The sequence below is a fragment of the Nelumbo nucifera genome, chromosome 1 (assembly GCF_055504915.1).
Source record: "Nelumbo nucifera cultivar China Antique chromosome 1, China Antique-T2T, whole genome shotgun sequence".
Taxonomy (NCBI): Eukaryota; Viridiplantae; Streptophyta; class Magnoliopsida; order Proteales; family Nelumbonaceae; genus Nelumbo; species Nelumbo nucifera.
Genome location: NC_142649.1, coordinates 21705385 through 21724629, shown reverse-complemented (window position 1 = coordinate 21724629; position 19245 = coordinate 21705385). Strand labels below are relative to the sequence as shown.

The following is a 19245-nucleotide window of genomic DNA, read 5'->3' as shown; positions in this document are numbered from 1 at the left end:
AGCTCGTGCTCTTTAGGTCCATTCTGATACGAATGCCGAAGTGCCCTTGGACCGAGGTGGTCTTGGTCTAATCTTGTGCCGAGGTAGTCTTGACCCAAGTGGTTCATCTGTTAGGGTTCGATCTGTAGTGAACTCGGTTCCGTTATCCTGGTCGCGACCTGGTATCGAGACGATCTTAGTTCGGGGTATCAGAGTACCCGAGGTCACTTTGTAGCGAACTGATTATGCAAAGTTGTCACTGGTGCCGGGTCATATCCACGTGCCGACCTGACCATGTCGAGTTGTCGCTTATGTCAAGTCATGTCCACGTGTCTCCCTGTCATGAGATCGGGACAAATTCCCCTTCATCACTTAGTTCACACATTACATGACCCGTGGATACCCTCCATAATGGGGTTCTCACACCAAGTGAAGCAACTATTTCCAGCTTGAGCAACTTGAAAGTAAGTGACCTTCTCCAAACTGAGCAAACTTGGAACCAATCCACCATCTACCATTTTTTCAAGACATCTAAGTGTCCAACACATCTTGCCTATTCAGCTCCACCACAACTTGGGTTTGAATCGCTTGATCTGGAAAACAACACCCTCAAGTAAATTTTCAATTACCTCAGCTTACCACAAGTTCATCTCCTCGCTTCCATCCTCATCCACTCCTCACTTCACTAGCAAGGTAGCTTTTGGAAACAAAAATCCCACCTAGATGCCAGATTTTTGTATGGAAACTCTTATGGAATGGTGTGTTCACCGAAAGACAGATGTGTTGCATATGGCTATCAAATGACAAACTAGACTACCCTTTCATATGCAAGAGCAGTCTAGCTTTTTTCTTGGGTCAAGTAGGCTTTAACCCTAACAAGAGTGTCAAACCAACCTTTTCACACAACAATAACAGGATGGTTGCACTCTTTAAAAGGTACAATAGGCAAAGAGGCTCACCTCTATCTCTTTGGAAAGGGATGTGTTCTACTCTATTATATTTGAAAAGCGCACTAATGTGGGTATATTTGGTTGGCTTGTTGGATCGTGACATGTGACATCAGTAGGGGTATTACTGACTTTCGACTGTTCATTATGGGCACTCAGGTAATTCCCACCCTTAGTGGTTTGTTGAGCACTTAATGTGGGTGCACGTCCTAGGTGCATTTACTCCTAGGCCAGTAGCATGGGGTCGTAACCGGCCAACACCCCTTCATATCTCCTTATGTGACCGCGATAAACGGAACGATTACATGTCGTGCATTACTCCCTTGTCAGGCGACTCCTACTATAAAAGGGACACTACAACCAGAGGTATGCACACTTATTACAGCTATCACTTGCACTTTTGTAGTAATCTCTATTCTCCTTAAGCCCTTGGTTGACTTGATCGCCAGAGTCCCCACCCTTGGGAACACTCCCAGGGCCTCTGACATCTTTTTTACTATTGATAGGTTGGACATTAACCTTCGGACCTCAGGAATTACTTGGCTGCCTCGGCTCCAAATTTGGCAACAACATTTGGCGTTGTCTGTGGGAAGCAACTTAGATCATTCCCTTAAATAAACATTAATAAATCATCTAATATTTCCGAAAAAGAAAGGAAAATGGTTGAAAACCAAGACAATGTTCCTCATTCTCATAACTTGGTCACCCAAGAGCAGTTTAGCATAGTGCTCCAGCACCTGGACGGCCTAGCCTAGCAATTGATTGAGTTACAACACCCAACAGGAGGCCTCCCATATGGGGGCCGCCCCGTCAAGGGCCAGGACCAACAAGGCACAAGGCCCACCCACGTATTGGTGAGCTAGCGCTTAAGCGCACGCATTGCTAATGTTAGTCAAATTCTGGCAGCAGTAATCACCGGGCAAGCAAACACCGGTCCAACACATCTCGGCTTCCTCCCAACTGAGGTGGAAACCATCAGGACTCATATGCCCGCGACATACCAGAACCATCAAGACCGTCACGCCAACCTCCTTGCCTCGAATCGCAATAAGGACGACGGTGGGCGTTCAGTCCACTACAATCCCTCTCACTAATCAGGGGATGGTTAATGTAGTGCTTTTTCCCGCCCATGTACGACCTCCGCGATCACCTTACTCGTAGAGCTCAAGATCAGGCCAACTTGAAGAATTTTGGAAATTAAGCGTATCTCTCCCGTAAGAAAGCCTCTGGACCCAGCCGAAGTCCCCCTCCCTCAAATTGACCAACATATCAGGGACCTCCAGGCACAGATAGGCGCCATGTAAGATGAGCTTAGGCAGGTCAAAGAAGGCCGAGGTGATACATCCACCAATCAACCAACCTCATCGACTCAGGTGAAGGCCTTTGTCTACTCCATCACCTTAGAGCCCCTCCCACCAAACATTAAAGAACCTACTCTCGAAATCTATGATGGGAGCATAGACCCAAAAGACCATTTAGAGCATTTTCATGCCCTAATGCTCCTCCACGGCTACTCCAACGCACTGATGTGTAGGGTCTTTCATTTCACTTTCAAGGAAGCGGCTCACAAATGGTTCTCCACGCTCCCACCTCAATCCATAAGCTCCTAGGATTAGATGGGGCACTTCGTAAGCAGTTAATGATGCTAGAAGATTGTCATTTCCCTGATGTCCATTAAGCAAAAATGTGGGGAGAGCCTTCGAGATTATATGAATAGATTCAATCAGGAAGAACTCGAAGTTAAGGACCTAGACCCCTCGGTATCTACGACTGCCACCATTAGTGGCCTTCACCCAAGGCCCCTCAATTGGTCCATCTCCAAAACCCCACCCAAGAACAAGGCGGAGTTCCTGAAGTACATAGCAAATAAGGAGGCTGAGGCCAACAAACACCTTAAGAACCTAGAAATGGGTCCTAGTGAGAAGAAGATGAAGGACAGAGACGGACTAGTCGATGGCCCAAGCAATAAGAATAAGGAGAAGAAGCCACCAGCCCCATCCTTCGACAAATACACTATCTTGAACGCTTCCCGAACTCATATTCTCATGCAAGTAGGGAAGCAGGAGTACATTAAGTGGCCCACCAAATTCAAGACGAATCCCAGAAGGGAAAATCCTAAAAAGTATTGTAAGTTCACAGTAGCACAAACCACTATACTAAAGATTTTTATGATCTCAAAGATGAAATCAAGTCCCTCATTAGGTAGGGACACCTAAAAGATTATGTTGGGGGTAAAAACCTAACGTCCTCATCTGCACCAACGCTAGCCGATCCCAGGCCCAACCATCCTCTCATCGGGATTATTGAAGTCATTATTGGAGGCTCGACTATGGGGGGCATGACTGCATCACCTCGAAAGGAATACGCCAAGTAGTACAATGTCCAGCACCAGGCGCCAAAGAGATTAAGGCCAGAGGACCTCATCTCCTTTTTTGACGACAATTTGAGGGGGGTAGTTGTACCCCATGATGACGCGTTGGTGGTGTTAATGATCATTGCCAACTGTGAAGTAAGAAGATTCCTCATAAACAACAATTCCTTGATTGACATCTTGTTCTATGGGGCATTCAAGAAAATGCAATTGACACCAAACTGACTGCTTACCATTGACATGCCTTTAGTTGGGTTATCCAAAACAGTTGTTAGACCAGAAGGAAGAATAACTCTACTAGTCAAGGTAGGAACTGAACCTCGACGTGTCACTCGAATGATAGATTTCTTGGTTGTAAAGACCGGTTCACCTTACAACGCCATCATCGGCTGGCTAACCCTTCACGCTCTCAAGGCCATCATCTCCTCTTATCATTTCACCATGAAGTTCCCCACAGAGCATGGCATAGGAGTGGTTAAGGGGAATCAATAAACTACCATACAATGCAACGTTGCAACACTAAAAGGCATAAATAAAGAAACCCTACCAGTAGAAGGGCTCGACCTCAGGGATGAACCTGTCAGCCGACGTCACCTAGTTGAGGACTCGGTTCTCCTGGATGAAGCCAAGCCCAAAAGACAATGCAAGTCAGGTCACTCTTCCCTCATGATGCGTTTTCTAAAGTAGTAAGTTTCCTCAAGGCCAATGCTAACATATTTGCTTGGCCTGTCACTAAAATATCAGGAATTGACCCTTCGGTCATGACTCATAAACTAAGCGTGGACCCAAGCTATAGGCCAGTTTGGCAAAAGAAGAGGAACTTTGTACTAGGACATTGGAAAGTTATTGGAGAGGAGGTGGACAAGTTACTTAATGCTGATTTCATCAAAGATGTACACTATCCTAAATGGCAATCTAACATAATCATGGTTAAAAAATCTAATGGGAAATGGCGAATATGTATTGACTTCACAGATCTCAACAAGACATCTCCCAAAGATAACTTTCCTTTACCAAGAATAGATCATTTGATTAACGCCACGACAGGATACAAGTTGTTGAGTTTTATGGATGCCTTTTTAGGCTATAATCAAATACGAATGCACCCAGGCAATGAGGAGAATACGTCATTCATTACTGAGCATGTTACTTACTATTATAGAGTGATGCCTTTTGGATTAAAGAATGCTAGGGCAACATACCAAAGGCTTGTGAACAAATTAAAGAACAGATTGGGCAGAACGTTGAAGCCTAAGTTGATAACAATGTTGTGAAGAGCCTCAAGGCGATCCAACACATTGCCAACCTGGATGAGACGTTTGGAGTGAACCTTCAGGGTCACCTTAGGGAAATTTCTTGGCTTTGTGGTCACCCAATGAGGCATAGAAGCCATCCCTGAGAAAATACATTCCATACTAGACATGTAGCCCCCTTGGTCAATCAAAGAGACCTAGGAGCTCATCGGCTGAGTTGCATCTCTCAGCTGATTCATGTCCAAATCGTCCAAAGGTGTATACCTTTCTTCCGGGTCATCAAGAAGCTAAAAGACTTTCAATAGATGGAGGATTGTCAAAAAGCCTTTGAAGAATTAAAAGTGTACCTCGCCTCACCACCACTACTCACGCAGCCTATTCCAGGGGAAACCTTACTCCTATATCTTTTAGTCGGGGATGAGGCGGTTAGTTTGGTGCTGGTCTGAGAGAACGGAGGATTGCAAAAACCGGTATACTATGTCAGTAAGGTCCTGCACGATGTCGAGACCAGATACCTAGATGTGGAAAAGACAAACTTTGCATTAGTGATTTCTACCAGGAAGTTGAGACCTTGTTTTCAAGCCCACACCATCACAATATCAACTGACCAACCCCTTAAGAAAGTACTGTCAAAGCTAGAGACCTCGGATCAACTGGCTAAATGGGCCATAGAACTATCAAAATTTGATATGCACTACCAGTTGAAACCTACAATAAAGACATAAGCACTAGCAGACTTCCTAGTCGAGTGTACCTTCGACTAAAGCCATATTTCTAACCAAGAGGCACGACCCCCTTGGACTTTGTATGTTGACGGATCCTCTAACACCAGGGGGAGTAGAACTGGCCTCATCCTCTTAACTCTAGATAACAACAAATTGGAGTATGCACTTCGGTTTGGTTTTCTCGCCTCAAGTAATGAAGCTGAGTACAAAGCCTTACTTCCCAATCTCTAGCTGGCTAGAGACCTCAGAGCTGAGCACATTGAAGTTTTCAGCAACTCAAATCTAATTGTAAATCAAGTAAACAGAGAGTACAAGGCCATAGAACCCAACATGACCAAGTACCTGAGTAAATTGCAGGACCTAGTCAGGCAGTTCCAACACTTCATTCTGCATTAGGTACCCTCAGCCGAGAACTCCCAAGCCGATGCCCTTTCCATGTTGGCTAGCTCCTCGGGGTCAGCCCTTGGCCACCCAGTACATATAGAAAATTTGGCATGAGCTAGTATAGAGGAGAAGCATGTGTGTTCCGTTGAAGCTGAACCTTGCTGGATGGACCCTATACACATTTATTTGCAACACAAATAGCTACCATAAGACAATAACGAAGCAAGGAGGGTCAAATGGTAGTCGATATGGTATGTAATATTGGAGGGCAAGTTGTACAAAAGATCCTTCACCTTGCCCTATCTCAGATGCATTTGTCGTGATGAAGGGGGATATGTATTAAGAGAAATTCACAAAGGCATCTGCAGCAATCACCTTGGAGGAAGGGCCTTGGCACAAAAAGCATTAAGACAAGGGTACTTCTAGCCGTCCATCCAGAAAGACGCCATTGAATTGGTACAGAAATGTGATCGATGCCAACGACACTCCAATATTCTCCATCGGCCAGTAACGACCCTTTTGGCCCTCAACAGTCCTTGGCCTTTTGCAAAGTGGGGGGTGGATATTCGTTGGACCCTTCCCTCCATCCATAGTGAATAGAAGTCACCTGATTGTAGCAATTGACTACTTTACAAAATGGGTAGAAGTCGAAGCCTTGGCAACCATCACAACACGAACAATCCAAAGCTTCTTCTAGAAGAATATCGTATGTCGTTTCGGCATTCTACACATTCTTGTCACTCACAATGGTCACCAATTCAATGATTCTAAGTTTAGAGAGTGGTGTAGAAGTCTGGGAATAAGGCAGCAATACCCCTTGGTTTGTTGTCCTCAAACCAATTGATTGGCTGAGGTCACCAATAGAACCATCTTAGATGACTTGAAAACTAGACTAGACAAAGCCAAAGGTCTTTGGGCAAAATAACTATCTAGTGTACTATTGGTGTACCGAAGAACACCTCAAACGGCCATTGGAGAAACTCCCTTCAACCTAACATACAAAACGAAAGCTATGATTCCAACAGAGACCAGCTAGCCGACGCTTTGAATAGAAGCATACAATGTAGCCAACAACGATGAAGGGTTAAGAAATATCCTAGGCCTACTAGAAGGTGTTCGAGAACAAGCTCAAATTAGGGTCATCGCCTAACAACAAAGGATAGCAAGATACTACAATTCTTAGGTCAGGGAGTGTCATTTCAAAGAAGGAGACCCTGTCCTCAGGAAAGTCATTGTCCCTAAGCCTGGCATCGAAAAACTTGGCCCAAATTAGGAAGGGCCCAATAGAATCAAGCAAGTGGTGGGACCTAGTACCTTTCGTCTATAATATTTAAGTGGAAGACCAATACCTCGTACCTATAACTCGGAGAACCTCCGTATGTACTACCAAGAACCAAGTTGTACATGGAAATGAGTTAATGGAAAATTGCAAGTTTCTTTTTGTTTACTTAAGTGATTCTAGTGTGTACACACTCTTGCCTCCTCAATTGTCAGAATCCCTTGGCTAAATAACCTTGTGAAGGTTTTACATCTCGAAGGCCTCAATTTGGAGCATACAATCATTTACTAGGTTATACATCCAACAGACCTCGGCCCAGGACATACAACCTCGTGTAGGTAAGATGCCCAATATGCCCCTTCTAGCATGGGAGGAGCCCATAGGACTTCAATGCTACTCGTACTTAGTAACTCGTGATTAACAACCTCAACCATAAAAAACCATGGTGAAACACTTCAGCCAAAGGGAAAAAGAGCCAAAATGAACTACTTGCTTAGTTGAGTGCGGAGAATAAACATGCACTAAACAATGAAGGAATTTTTTACACAACAGAAAGATATCATTCGCATTCATAGCAATCCTTTACAAAAATGCCCTTAAGGAGGGATCATCCCCCATACAAAAAAAAAAGAAGAGAGAGAAGAAATAATCACAAAGTAAAGAAAACTTGTAAGGGTACATAGACCCAAGCAATAGAAAATGAAGTCCAACTACTGGGCATCATCCCTAGTACTCTCCTCGGCAATCACCCCTTGTCCATTGGCTTGAAGAGCGATGTCACTGCCCTAGTCCCCGGCCACGACCTCCACTGGCTATTAGGCCTCAAGGAAAGGGTCCATCTGATTGATGTCAAAGTTGGGGAAGACTTTCAACACCTAGATCTTGCAAATCTTGAAGCCCTCTAGGTAGGCATGAGAAGCGAAGCGGGCCAAGTCTCCCTTGTAATCATCCGAGGCCTTATAGTCAGCTATGGCTTATGGAGAGGATTCCTCAAGTTGCCACTCTAATGAGCTAATGGAAGACAGTAATTCCTTCACCAACTCCTTCTTCGCCGAAATCTTGGCCTCAGCGTTCTTCCACCGCTCATGTTCCTTGCGAATTCTCCCCTCAACCGCCTCTTGCCTTAACTGCGCTTCGATCACCTGACACTTGAGCCAATTGATCTCCTCTTGTGATTGGAGAAGCTGTTGAATCAAGACCCCCACTTGGAGTTTTTTGGTGGCATGCGGATCACACACACTTTCGATTGGTCGTTCCCTCTTCTAGTTGCCTTCAGGGGGGGGTACCCTCAGCCCCTCCCTTTTTTGTGGTTTTCTTCTTTACGGCTGCCTCGGCTAACGATACCGCCTTCATGTTACTCTCCATATCTACAAAAAAAATGCACTAACAAGATATTAGAGAAGTTTGTCAATGCTGAATCTTAGCCATAACTAGCAAGCAACAAGAGTGTCCATATCAAAGCGGGCAGGATTAAGGCCAGCCTTCACCAAGGGTCTGGCATGAATCATTTTGCTCAATTGAAGCTGATTCATCACGACCTTTTTCTCGTCACTGCTATGCTATCTGGCACGACCCTCTCGACGAGCATATTTGAGCACCCCAGTAGGTTTGGAAGGACCAATCATCAAGACAAATGATAAAGAAGAATTTCTTCTTCAATTATGAACGGATATGGGTTGTCCACTACTTTTCCTCGTCGACCGATTGATCAAGATCAAAGCAAAGTCTCTACGACGACTCCGGACGTGTACTTTTGAAGTGGTAGTATAGCGCTGAATATAAAAATCACGTGTATTTTTGAAGGACATTTTTGGGAACTGCATCAAACTTGCCACGTGTCAAATCAGAGGTCCTTCGTTTCAACCGTCCGATGGGTCCAAGGTCGAGAAAGAAAAGGATAAGGTGATCGGAGCCCAATCCCTCTTCGTTCATCTACTCGAAGGCCAGAACGGAAGAAAAAGAAAGGAGAAAGTAGAGGAAGAACTGAAGAAGAAATGGCTCAGGCACTGACTCTGCCCGTCGCACCTTCACTTTCATTGCTCTGCAAGGGAGGAAATCCTTCTGCTTCTCTCTCCAGAGCTGTTTATTTCCCCAATTCAGCCCCTCCAAAGGTACCCATTTCTTCTTCCTCGGAGCTTGTTTGTTTGTCCATGTTTTTTAGATTTTTTTCTTCAATTCTTTGCAGTATCGTGGTCTGAACATCCAATGCGCTCGTGTTGGAGGAGTTGAGATCCCAAACAACAAGCGAATCGAGTACTCTCTTCAGTACATTTACGGCATAGGCCGCACCAGAGCTCGCCAAATTCTCTGCGACCTTAACATGGAGAACAAGATCACCAAGGACTTCACAGAGGAAGAACTGACCACCCTTCGTGAAGAAGTCTCCAAGTACGAGATTGAAGGTGACCTGGTAATGCTCTCCTTCTTCTGTTTCATCTCTTGTGTCTGCCCTCTTTCTGGGTTTTCGGCTTATTTCTCAAATGGGTTTCTGGTTTTGGTGTTCCAGAGGCGTTTCAATGCTCTCAGAATTAGGAGGTTGATAGAGATTCAATGCTACAGAGGGACGAGGCATCAGAAAGGGTTGCCTTGCAGAGGACAGCACACGAAGAACAACTGTCGGACGCTCAAGGGTAAGAGGGTTGCGATTGCAGGAAAGAAGAAAGCCCCTCGTTGAGAACTCGGTTGTGTTTTTAATCCTTCAATTTATTTGAATTTCTGGCGCATTTTAGTGTTTTGTAGTATGGATTCAATTGTATTTAGTAAATTCAATGCCTTTTGATCTTCACAACTGTGTTTTCTTTCCTGATATGCATTAATTTTCTCCCTTCATGAGGTCGTATGAAGTTGGAGTCAGATAAGTGCTTGAAATAATTTACTTTTTTTTAGCTGAATCTGTTTGAAACTCAAAGTGGCATCTTCAGACCATTGTTCATTGTGATCTTGGGCAGCCTGAGCGCTTGCTTATAAGCCAATTCTGTGCTTTCATCTCATAATGCTCAATATATTATCAATGTCTCTTCAGAGGAGAGAACTGCAGCAGTGAATAAAACAAGACCAAATCCCCAAAAAAAGAAAAAAGAAACAAAATCAAATCTGAAGCAAAAATAAACCAGAATTTACACTGTCTATTTGTACTCTCATACATTTACACCACTGCAAATAAAATTCCCACGGCAAACAAACTGAGCCTTGGTGACAATCCCAACTATAAATGGTATGCTTCAGGAAGTTATTGATCAATAACTGACTGTTGAAACACTTACATTCTCCATATTTTTTTTTTTTTATCGTCCTAATCTTGCTTCATTGCCTATGCTGTTTTCCAAATAACCCAGTTTATAGGCAGACAGTTTATCATCTGCTTTATTGCATTCAACACTCTTCAAACATAAAAATAAACACAGGAAGGCCTACAACCATGTTTCACAAGCATTTTCAGATACATCAGTCAATATTTTGGCCTATAATTAGGCCAGACTATTTTTTTTTTTGGCTATTCAAATGGAAAGATTTTTACCACTGTCTTTAGGGATAGACAATATGGATCTGCCTTTATTGCCAACTTGAAATAGCTACTGTCATTTACTTATTTGTAAAATTTAAGCATTTAATGGATCTATTCCAGAGATATTTTACATATAATCAGTTAACCACCATTGTCTCTGTATTTTTAAGACTTCTGAATTGGTCTGCATGAACATCATACACTAGGTCTATGTTTGGTTTGATAGAAAGTAAGAGAAACAGAAAGTTGGGGGAAAGTTCTTGAGGGCTTTCTGTTTCTCTCTTGGTTCCTGTCAAACCAAATACATCCCAAGCAAATTAATATACATGAGAACATGGTTAGGAAACATTAAGTTCTTGATTCTCAACCTCAACGGCAGTTTCACTTGGTCAAGCTCAAGCATTATTGTTATGATTACAGACAGTCCTTTTATGAAATAATTCTTGCCATACCTACTCAAGTGGCCATAGAAGGATATAGCCTTCAAAAATGGAGTCTAGCCATAGGCTCATATAGCTACAGCTTTCTCTGTGATTGTACTCATGCCAGTGGCTCCACCATGTTATGGTTTTCGTGGAACATATTCTAAGTTTGCTATGATTTTTTGGCACAAGTATACTAGTATAGTACTCCTAAGGCACTATAACTTTGTCCCCAAATATATACTAACGTTGAAGCTAATCCCCAATCTAAAGCCATTCCAAGCTAATCCTCAATCTAAGAAGTGAGAACAAAATGAAGAATTTGTGCCAATCTAAAGCCATTCCAAGCTAACCCAACCTGATGCAACCTTCAGTTAGTTGGGTTAGGGTTGAGGAGTTGGATTGAATTGGGTTAGGATTGATTGCATTTGACGGAATGTCAAATTGGGTTAGGATTGGGGATGAGGGTTCAACACTTCAATCTGACCTAACCCGGCTTGACTTTCACTGTTTCACATCTAATGTCGAGGGATACAACTAATATGATGTATGTGGAATGCAGAAATTTGATGAAAATGGCTGGGTTTCTACTTGCAAGAATCCCCTAGCTGTGTAGGAAAAACAGGTATTGACTCGGCCTAGTAAATGGGTTGAATCTTACCTTGTTGAAGTGTACTTGTGACAGCAAACTCTGAAGTGCCAAGACTCATCTGATTCAATTTTGATGTATTTTGTTTTGGAACTAGTGGGGATCCGTGCATCTTAAAGATGGGGTTGTTTATCAAACATCTAAGAGTATACAATTGTTTTACATAATAATTAATAATCATTTATATTTTATATAATAATTAATAATCATTTATATTTTTAATAATTTTTTTACAATACAAAAATAACAATAATTAATTTTAGATGGGGTTGTTTATCAAACTTAGGGATGACAATTTTCCTCATTTCCCCGATCCTTGTGGGGATCTGCCCCGAATGGGACAGGGATGGGGATGATTTCCCCCCGCGGGACGGAGATGGGGACATTTTCATCCCTGTTGGTGGGGGCGGTGTGGGGATAGGGAGAACACTCCCTACCCTGCGTGGACCTCGATCCCCGCCCCATGGGATCCCCACTAATATATGTATATATACACATACATTTATATATGTATATATGTACACATATGTCTATATGTTAATATTTTTAAAAATATGGTTGAATATGTTTGAATTTGTTCTAATAGGATTGTGAATTTTAATTATTTTATTTTTATTTTTTAAATAAAATAAAAAACAAAAACATAAAGGTTGACATTATAAAGAATCATGGGGAGTGGGGATCCCCATGGAGACGGAGATGTGGACGTGGATGGAGATTTTCGCGGGGACGGAGATGGGGAGAGGCTCCTCATCCCCACCCCGCCCAATTGCCATTAAGAATTAAACTAATGAAACCAACCAACCTGATTTCTAGTATTTTCAGTCGGCTTTGGTTCAACAATTTTCCAACCTGACTGGGTTGGATCATTTTCACTTTGGTCATTTGTAAACTGACTAAAATCGAACGACCCTACCATAGATATATATTAATGTTTTATATTTTAAATATATTTTTTTAATATGGTAAAGTGGAAATTTTTCAATATTTCTTAGGTTAAAATAGTTTATATCATAAATTTAAATTTTAAACTTATTTTTTAATAATGTCATATAAGAGTATACAATTGTTTTAAAACAATTGCATACAACTTTTTTTTTTTATTTTGAACTGATTGACCAAACAGAAATTTGACCCAAACCGATATAATCTGAGTGACCAACCCCCCAACCTATCCATGTCGATTTGGTTGGCCAAACAACCTACAATTGTACCGAACCAACCTAAAGATTAAGTTTTTAAAGTTATTATTAATAAACAATAATTTTGTTGAAAGTTATTTTCTAGAATTATTAATTGGTATAAATGAAATTAGTTATTTACAATATTATTTATTTATTGAAATAATATCATTATTTAAATTTTAAAATATTAATTACTTATTGAATTTAATAATCCATAAAATTATAGTACTATTAATACATTTTTGTAATTTTAACTATTTAAAATCTAGTTATGTTAAATATTCCGTTATTTAAAATATTTAGTTATTTAACTAAATATTTATAGTCTTAATCTATTTATTATTATTGAAAGTTATTTAGTAACTATTTAAAATAGATTGTTAATGATTTAAAATATTAATTTTAATCTTTTTTTATTTAAGATATTTAGTTATTGAAATGTTTAAATAATATTCCATTTCTAATGTTAGATTTTTATTATTTGAATAACATTTAGATTGAATAATCAAGAAAATCATAATTTATACTGTTTGTACATAATTTCATGATGAATTTTGTAAAAATATATAATTATTAATAATATGAATATTATTAAATCGATTATAATTATTTTTTGTCTTTTTAATAAATATTTTAAAGTTATTACATAATTTTGTTAGAATATTTAAATAATTCTTAAATTTTTTAATTCAAATTTTCTTTAGAGATAACTTAGGAGAAAGTTAGGGATAGTGGGGGAGGTTGTTTAGGAGAAATTTTAGGATATTAGATTATTTAGATTATTGGAACCTGTGAGAGAGAGAGAGAGATTTCAGGAAGATTTTTGGGGAAAGTAGAGTTTCTAATTGATAATTTCAAAAATGACATGGATTAAAAAAATTTTAAAAAAATAAAAAAAAGAATAATTGGTAGTTTCTTATCCCAGCAACCATTTCATGCAACTACTGTATTCTTCGCAGACATAATGGTATCTATGCAAGTCTCTCTCTCTCAACAATTTTATTTGTATTTGGCTCCTTGAGGCCACTAGGCTCAACAACTGTGTAGATTATCATAAGAAGATTAAAAGTAACATAGCCACATTTACCAACCTTCATAACAAAGTGTAGGTTTTGTTAGATGCACGGAATGGATTTAGGCACTCAATGTTACATGTCTTCACTGTGATCAATAGCCAATGCCAGTGATTTAAACATGCATTGATGGACCAAATGTTTGTTTGGTCATACACTACAATGGTAAAATCACAAGTTTGGAGACACAAATATGAGTCTGACAGTGGCCATTTTGTGCTTAAAAATGCCAAAGTTTAGGTCCCTAACCAGTCGACTTCTACCAAGAGCCCAGATAGCAGTTAACAGTGTCTAGTTCCAAACATTTCACTGTGAATTGATACAAATTCAATTTGCTAGATGGTCTTAGGCCCTATATCTTAGACATCCAGCCTGCAGAAATTGGATAAGCTCATAAAACTACATTGTCTGCATTTCACATTTTTTATTATGAGTGGAAATGGAAATTGATTTCTGATTTTTATTATGAAATGGAAATGGAAACTTTTATTGTCAAAATTTTGTATCGATAAACCACAAACGTTTCTAGTAGAAGCAGCAATGATACCAAATACAACCCAAGACTCTTTAAGGATCTAAGATCCCCACAAATCATCAGAATTTGCATCTTTAAAATTTCTTACATTTTGGGATTTTGTCTCTCATTTAATTAATTGGTTCCAGACCTGTGGTATGAAACATGGGCACACCAGTGATCAAATAAAAAGCAAATCAGTCTGGTGTTTTGAATTTAAATCAACAGAACCTCGGTGTTTCTTTTGGGTTTGGGGGAGGGGTTGCAAGGAAGTGCTGCAAAAAATTTTAAATATTTCACATATTACTTAAATAATTTTACTTAAAATATTACTAACTACTATTATGCAAAATCTTACAAACTTTACTATTAGTTAAATATGTAAAATTACTTACATATTTAAAATTTTACTTAACTACTATTTTAAATATTACTATCACATATGTAAAATTTAAATTACATATTACTAACTACTATTTAAAATTTTAAGTAAAATTTAAATATGTGATTTTAAGTAAATTTTAAATATTACTTAAATATGTAAAATATTTAAAATTTTAATTAGTAGTTAGTAATTTTAAATATTTTACATATTTTAAACATGTAATATTACTTAAATAGTAGTCAGTAATATTTAAATATTACTAAAAATTTTAAATAATTTACATATTACTTAAATATATAAATAACAAAATATTTAACATGAAAAATTTTTAAATAGTTAAAATAATGAAATTATGTAAAAAATTAAAAAAATCTTAAAAGTAGAAAAATAATTATAATAGAAATCATAATATTCATATTAATAATAATTTAATATTTTATAAAATTATTAATGAATTATGTAATAATAGTACAATTATAAATGTATGGATTATTAAATTCAATAAATAAATAAATAATATTTTAATAATTTAAATAGCATTATTATTTCAATAACTAAATAATATTGTAAATAAATAATTCCACTTATATCAATTAATAATTATAGACAATAACTATCAACAAAATTATATTTATTAGTAATAATTTTACAACAATAGTGTATATTCATTATATATTTATATATACTAGAATTAATATTTATTTTATTTTTAGTAATTATTTATTGGTTTTTATAAATATTCGTATAGTAATTATTTATAAATTTATTTTTATTTTTGTTATTTAATAGAAAAGTATCAATAATTATTAGAGATTAAACAACTATTATTTAACTTTTGAAATTTAATTTATCGTATTTATTGTATTTTTATTATAAATTTATTTTAGTAATTGTATATTTTTTATAATTTATAGATTAATACTTATTAGAGATTAAACTATTATTTAAGATTACACTATTTATTTACTAACTTAGTATATTTTCAATATTTATTATATTTTTGTTATTATTGTATTTTTATTATATATCTATTATATTTTCATTTATAAACTTATTTTCAATGATTGTGTATATTTGATATAAATTTTCAATAATTATTGGAGATTAAGCTATTGTTATTTCTTTGAGATTAAACTATAAATTTAGTTGAAATTAGGGGTGTTCAATGATTGACTCAATTCAGTTATAAACTGTTTTGCCAACCAAATCAATCTAGTCAAATCTGCAGTTTGTCACTCGAAACTAATTGACCATTAGCGAAAACCCACCAACTTGGGTTGTATCGATTTGGGTCTATTTTCGGTTTAGTTTGTTTGTTCAAAAGATTTAAACTTAAAAATTAACTTTAAATTTCATAAATTACAACGATATTATTATAAAATAAATTACAAAAATTAAATATATGATATAAAATATTTTAGGCTAACAAATATGGGAATTTTCCTACTTTCCTGTATTAAAAAAATTAAATTTAAAATATAAAATATCAATATATATTTATTAAACCAAAGCCAATATAAAATACTAGAAAACCAACCAACTCGGGTTGAGTTTGATCGGATTATTTATTAAAAAGTTAAAATACAAAACAATTATATACTCTTATGTATTTCTATTGTTTAACTTTCGCTTAACAAAGCATGGGTCCCCGTCACCATGCCTCTCTTTGCTCCATTATCCCCACCCTGCATTTTCTTTGCATTTCTCTCCTCTCCCCTTCCCACCACTCCCATTAAGCCATGTTACCCAACTACCTAAAAATAGTTCTATAATCTCTCTCCTAAGGTATCTCATTTAAACCAATAGGAAAGTATCATGTTGACCCACTCTCTAATCAATACCTAAAATGCATCCCCCAAATCTATATTCACTCTCCTTCATTTAAAATATTCACATTAATTAATAAATAGTTAAATATTGTTAATATTTAATCCCACCCATATCCAATGAGTATTAAATAGTGTTATTACCAAAAGTTAATAAATACGGTTAGTAAATTACCAAAAATTAAATATTCTTATTAGTACAGTTAGTAAATTATCAAAATTTAATAAATATTGTTATTAATTAACTCATTAACAACATTTTTATAAAAATTGAAAACTCTTTAACTAATTTCTATAAAATTGAGAATTATATTTAACAATTATCAAAAAGTATAAAATTTTAGTTATTGTTATTATTATAATTAATAACCAAATACAAATAGGGGAACAAAATCTTATAATGTTAGAAAATGAAATTATTAATTAATTTATATTGAAAAATAAAAGATAAATTAGTGTAATTTTGTTAGTAAACTACCAAATAAAAAATATATTTAATAAAAATTAAAAAAAATTCAATAAATCCCCATAGTTACACAAATGTAATAAATTTTTCAAAAATTTTCATATAATAACATTTTTGAAATTAAAAGATATAAAGTATTTGAAAGTTTATTTAAAATGTATTAAATAACTATTGAAAATTATTAGAATATTTTGGAAATTTTAGGAAAATTTATTACATATGATAGATTTTGGATAAACATTGAAAAATTATGTAATTTTCATTGCAAATTATTAAAAATTATTAAAGATAAATGACTATGGGAAATGGAAAACTATAATTTGAACAAATAATTACACAAATTATTAAGATAAGTTAGTATAATATTGAGAAAAGGACATTACTAGTTAGTTTATATTAGAAATTATAAGATAAATTAATATAATTTTATAAGTAAACCATTTAAAAAGAAAATAAATTATTTAATAAAAATTTAAATAAATTTGAATAAAATTTCAAAATTGCACAAGTACAACAAATTTTCCAAAATTTTTATAAAATTACTTTGAATATTAAAGACAATTTAGTGTACTTTTAGAAATTTACCATGTAGTTGATACTCAATATATCCCTTTGATCATTTCTATCATCAAATTGAATATTGGGTTGATAGGAATAGTGTTTTCAAAACTGGATCAAACCACATGGTTAGATCGGAAAAATTGGGAACTGGACACCGTTTCACCTTAATACCGCTTTTTGTCCAAAAACCGTTTATTTGGTTAGCGAACCGCTGACCTAGGCGATCAAAATGTCAACCCGGACAACAGTTTTTGGCCTTTTTTGTTTTTCTAATTTTTTATTTTTTTGTCAAAGTGGGTCATCCGTTCGGACCAAACAGTCAGGCCATTCAACCCCATAATGGTTTCCTATCCGGTCCAATTTTAAAAACCTTGGATAGGGAGTGGGTGCCTTGCCTTAAGCTTGGCTTGGTGTGCGACATGGTTTGGCCCAAGGCCCGGCCCATGGACCAGCACGACCCATGACACGACATGGGCCCATGTGGGCTCGAGCCGTAGGTTATGCTGAACTGACCCCCTAAATTATCCTAGAGGAGGGAGGCATGACCTGGGACGCGTCGTGGGCCAGCACGACACAACTCGCTCTTTGTGTAGATCACATATGGGTCATGTTGTGCCGACCCAATTTACACCTCTACTTGAACCCGCCCAATACTGGGGACGGGGTAGGGAAATTCGAAGATTCTCCATCCTTGATGAGGAGCGGGGTGCCTTGCCCCTAAACTCGCCCGACATTGAGGACGAGGCAGGGATGGGGTAGAGTGTCTTGATTGTGGGGCAGGGAAAGGGATGGGGTGCCTTGCCCTAAACCCACTCCATTGTCATTCGTATATAATTGTTAATTACTAGTGGAATTAATAAAAATGTTATCTTTTATAATTATTTTTATTTATTTAAAATTAATCAAAATTTCATTTAAAAATAATAAAAATAAATAAAAATTATTAAAATTACTATAAATTATTAATAAGACTAAATTTATTAAAAAATATTTGTCCATATTCAATTAAAAATAATTATTTTTTATAAATCAATATTAAATGAAAAATAAAATTATTAAATCTTTCAGATTTTCCCATCCATCGCATGGGTCCCTGCTAGTACATACTTGTAAGTATTAATATTCCAAATTATACACTACTACATGGTAGTCATAAAAAGATATGTACGCTACCCTCTTCATGGGACCGATCATCCAAATGCTAGTTTGTTGTTCCCCTAAAGAAAAATACAATACTGTGATGAGCTGTATAAAAACTAGAAAGAATAGAGTTAAAAATGAATTGATTGGAAGGGACCTAGGAGTAGCTCCAATAAGAGATAAAATAAGAGAATTTAGACTAAATAAGATGGCTGCATGTATAGAAGACCATTGATAGCACCATGAGAAGAAATGAACTAATGCAAGTTGTGTTGGGGTGGTCCTTTTTTCAAATGCTATATTATTTTTAATCTAACAGTTGGTTTGGTCATTCCTTAGGTTTTACATATAAAAGATTTATTTTATATGTAGGGTTAGGGTTTTTCAAACAAGTGAGAAAGAAGTTTACTCATTTTCTTTGTTGGAGAGAAAAAAAGATAGAGGTAGAGAGAAAAAGATAGAGTGGAGTTCTTCTCTTGCTTTTGTTCTTCGGGTTGAGAGAGGAAAATGAGAACTAGAGTACAAGAGTTCAGGGTTGGTTTGGGTTGCAAATCACAAGGTACTTGTACTACTCGTTTTCAA

At 36.8% G+C, this 19245-nt stretch overlaps 2 protein-coding genes across 2 annotated transcripts in view; one reads left to right on the top strand and one right to left on the bottom strand.

Moving 5' to 3' along the window:
* The first annotated feature begins 8854 nt into the window (after positions 1–8854).
* Positions 8855–9726, top strand: LOC104605811 (small ribosomal subunit protein uS13c-like). Its single transcript, XM_010270714.3, has 3 exons — positions 8855–9049; positions 9124–9348; positions 9445–9726. Exons 1-3 carry the CDS (start codon positions 8933–8935, stop codon positions 9610–9612), a joined length of 510 nt encoding a protein of 169 aa, XP_010269016.1. The 5' UTR covers positions 8855–8932; the 3' UTR covers positions 9613–9726.
* An 8812-nt stretch (positions 9727–18538) lies between these two features.
* Positions 18539–19245, bottom strand: part of LOC104605812 (protein FAR1-RELATED SEQUENCE 5-like) — a 29888-nt gene continuing 29181 nt past the window's right edge. The window contains exon 3 of the transcript XR_016081274.1: positions 18539–18740. The gene's annotated coding sequence lies outside the window, so the exon portion shown is untranslated. The remainder of the gene's footprint in view (positions 18741–19245) is intronic.

Coding starts and splice junctions, on each gene's coding strand:
- LOC104605811 (XM_010270714.3), top strand. CDS start 8,933: ATGGCTCAGGCACTGACTCTGCCCGTCGCACCTTCACTTTCATTGCTC. Junction 9,050..9,123: donor CCAATTCAGCCCCTCCAAAG/GTACCCATTTCT, acceptor AATTCTTTGCAG/TATCGTGGTCTGAACATCCA. Junction 9,349..9,444: donor ACGAGATTGAAGGTGACCTG/GTAATGCTCTCC, acceptor TTGGTGTTCCAG/AGGCGTTTCAATGCTCTCAG.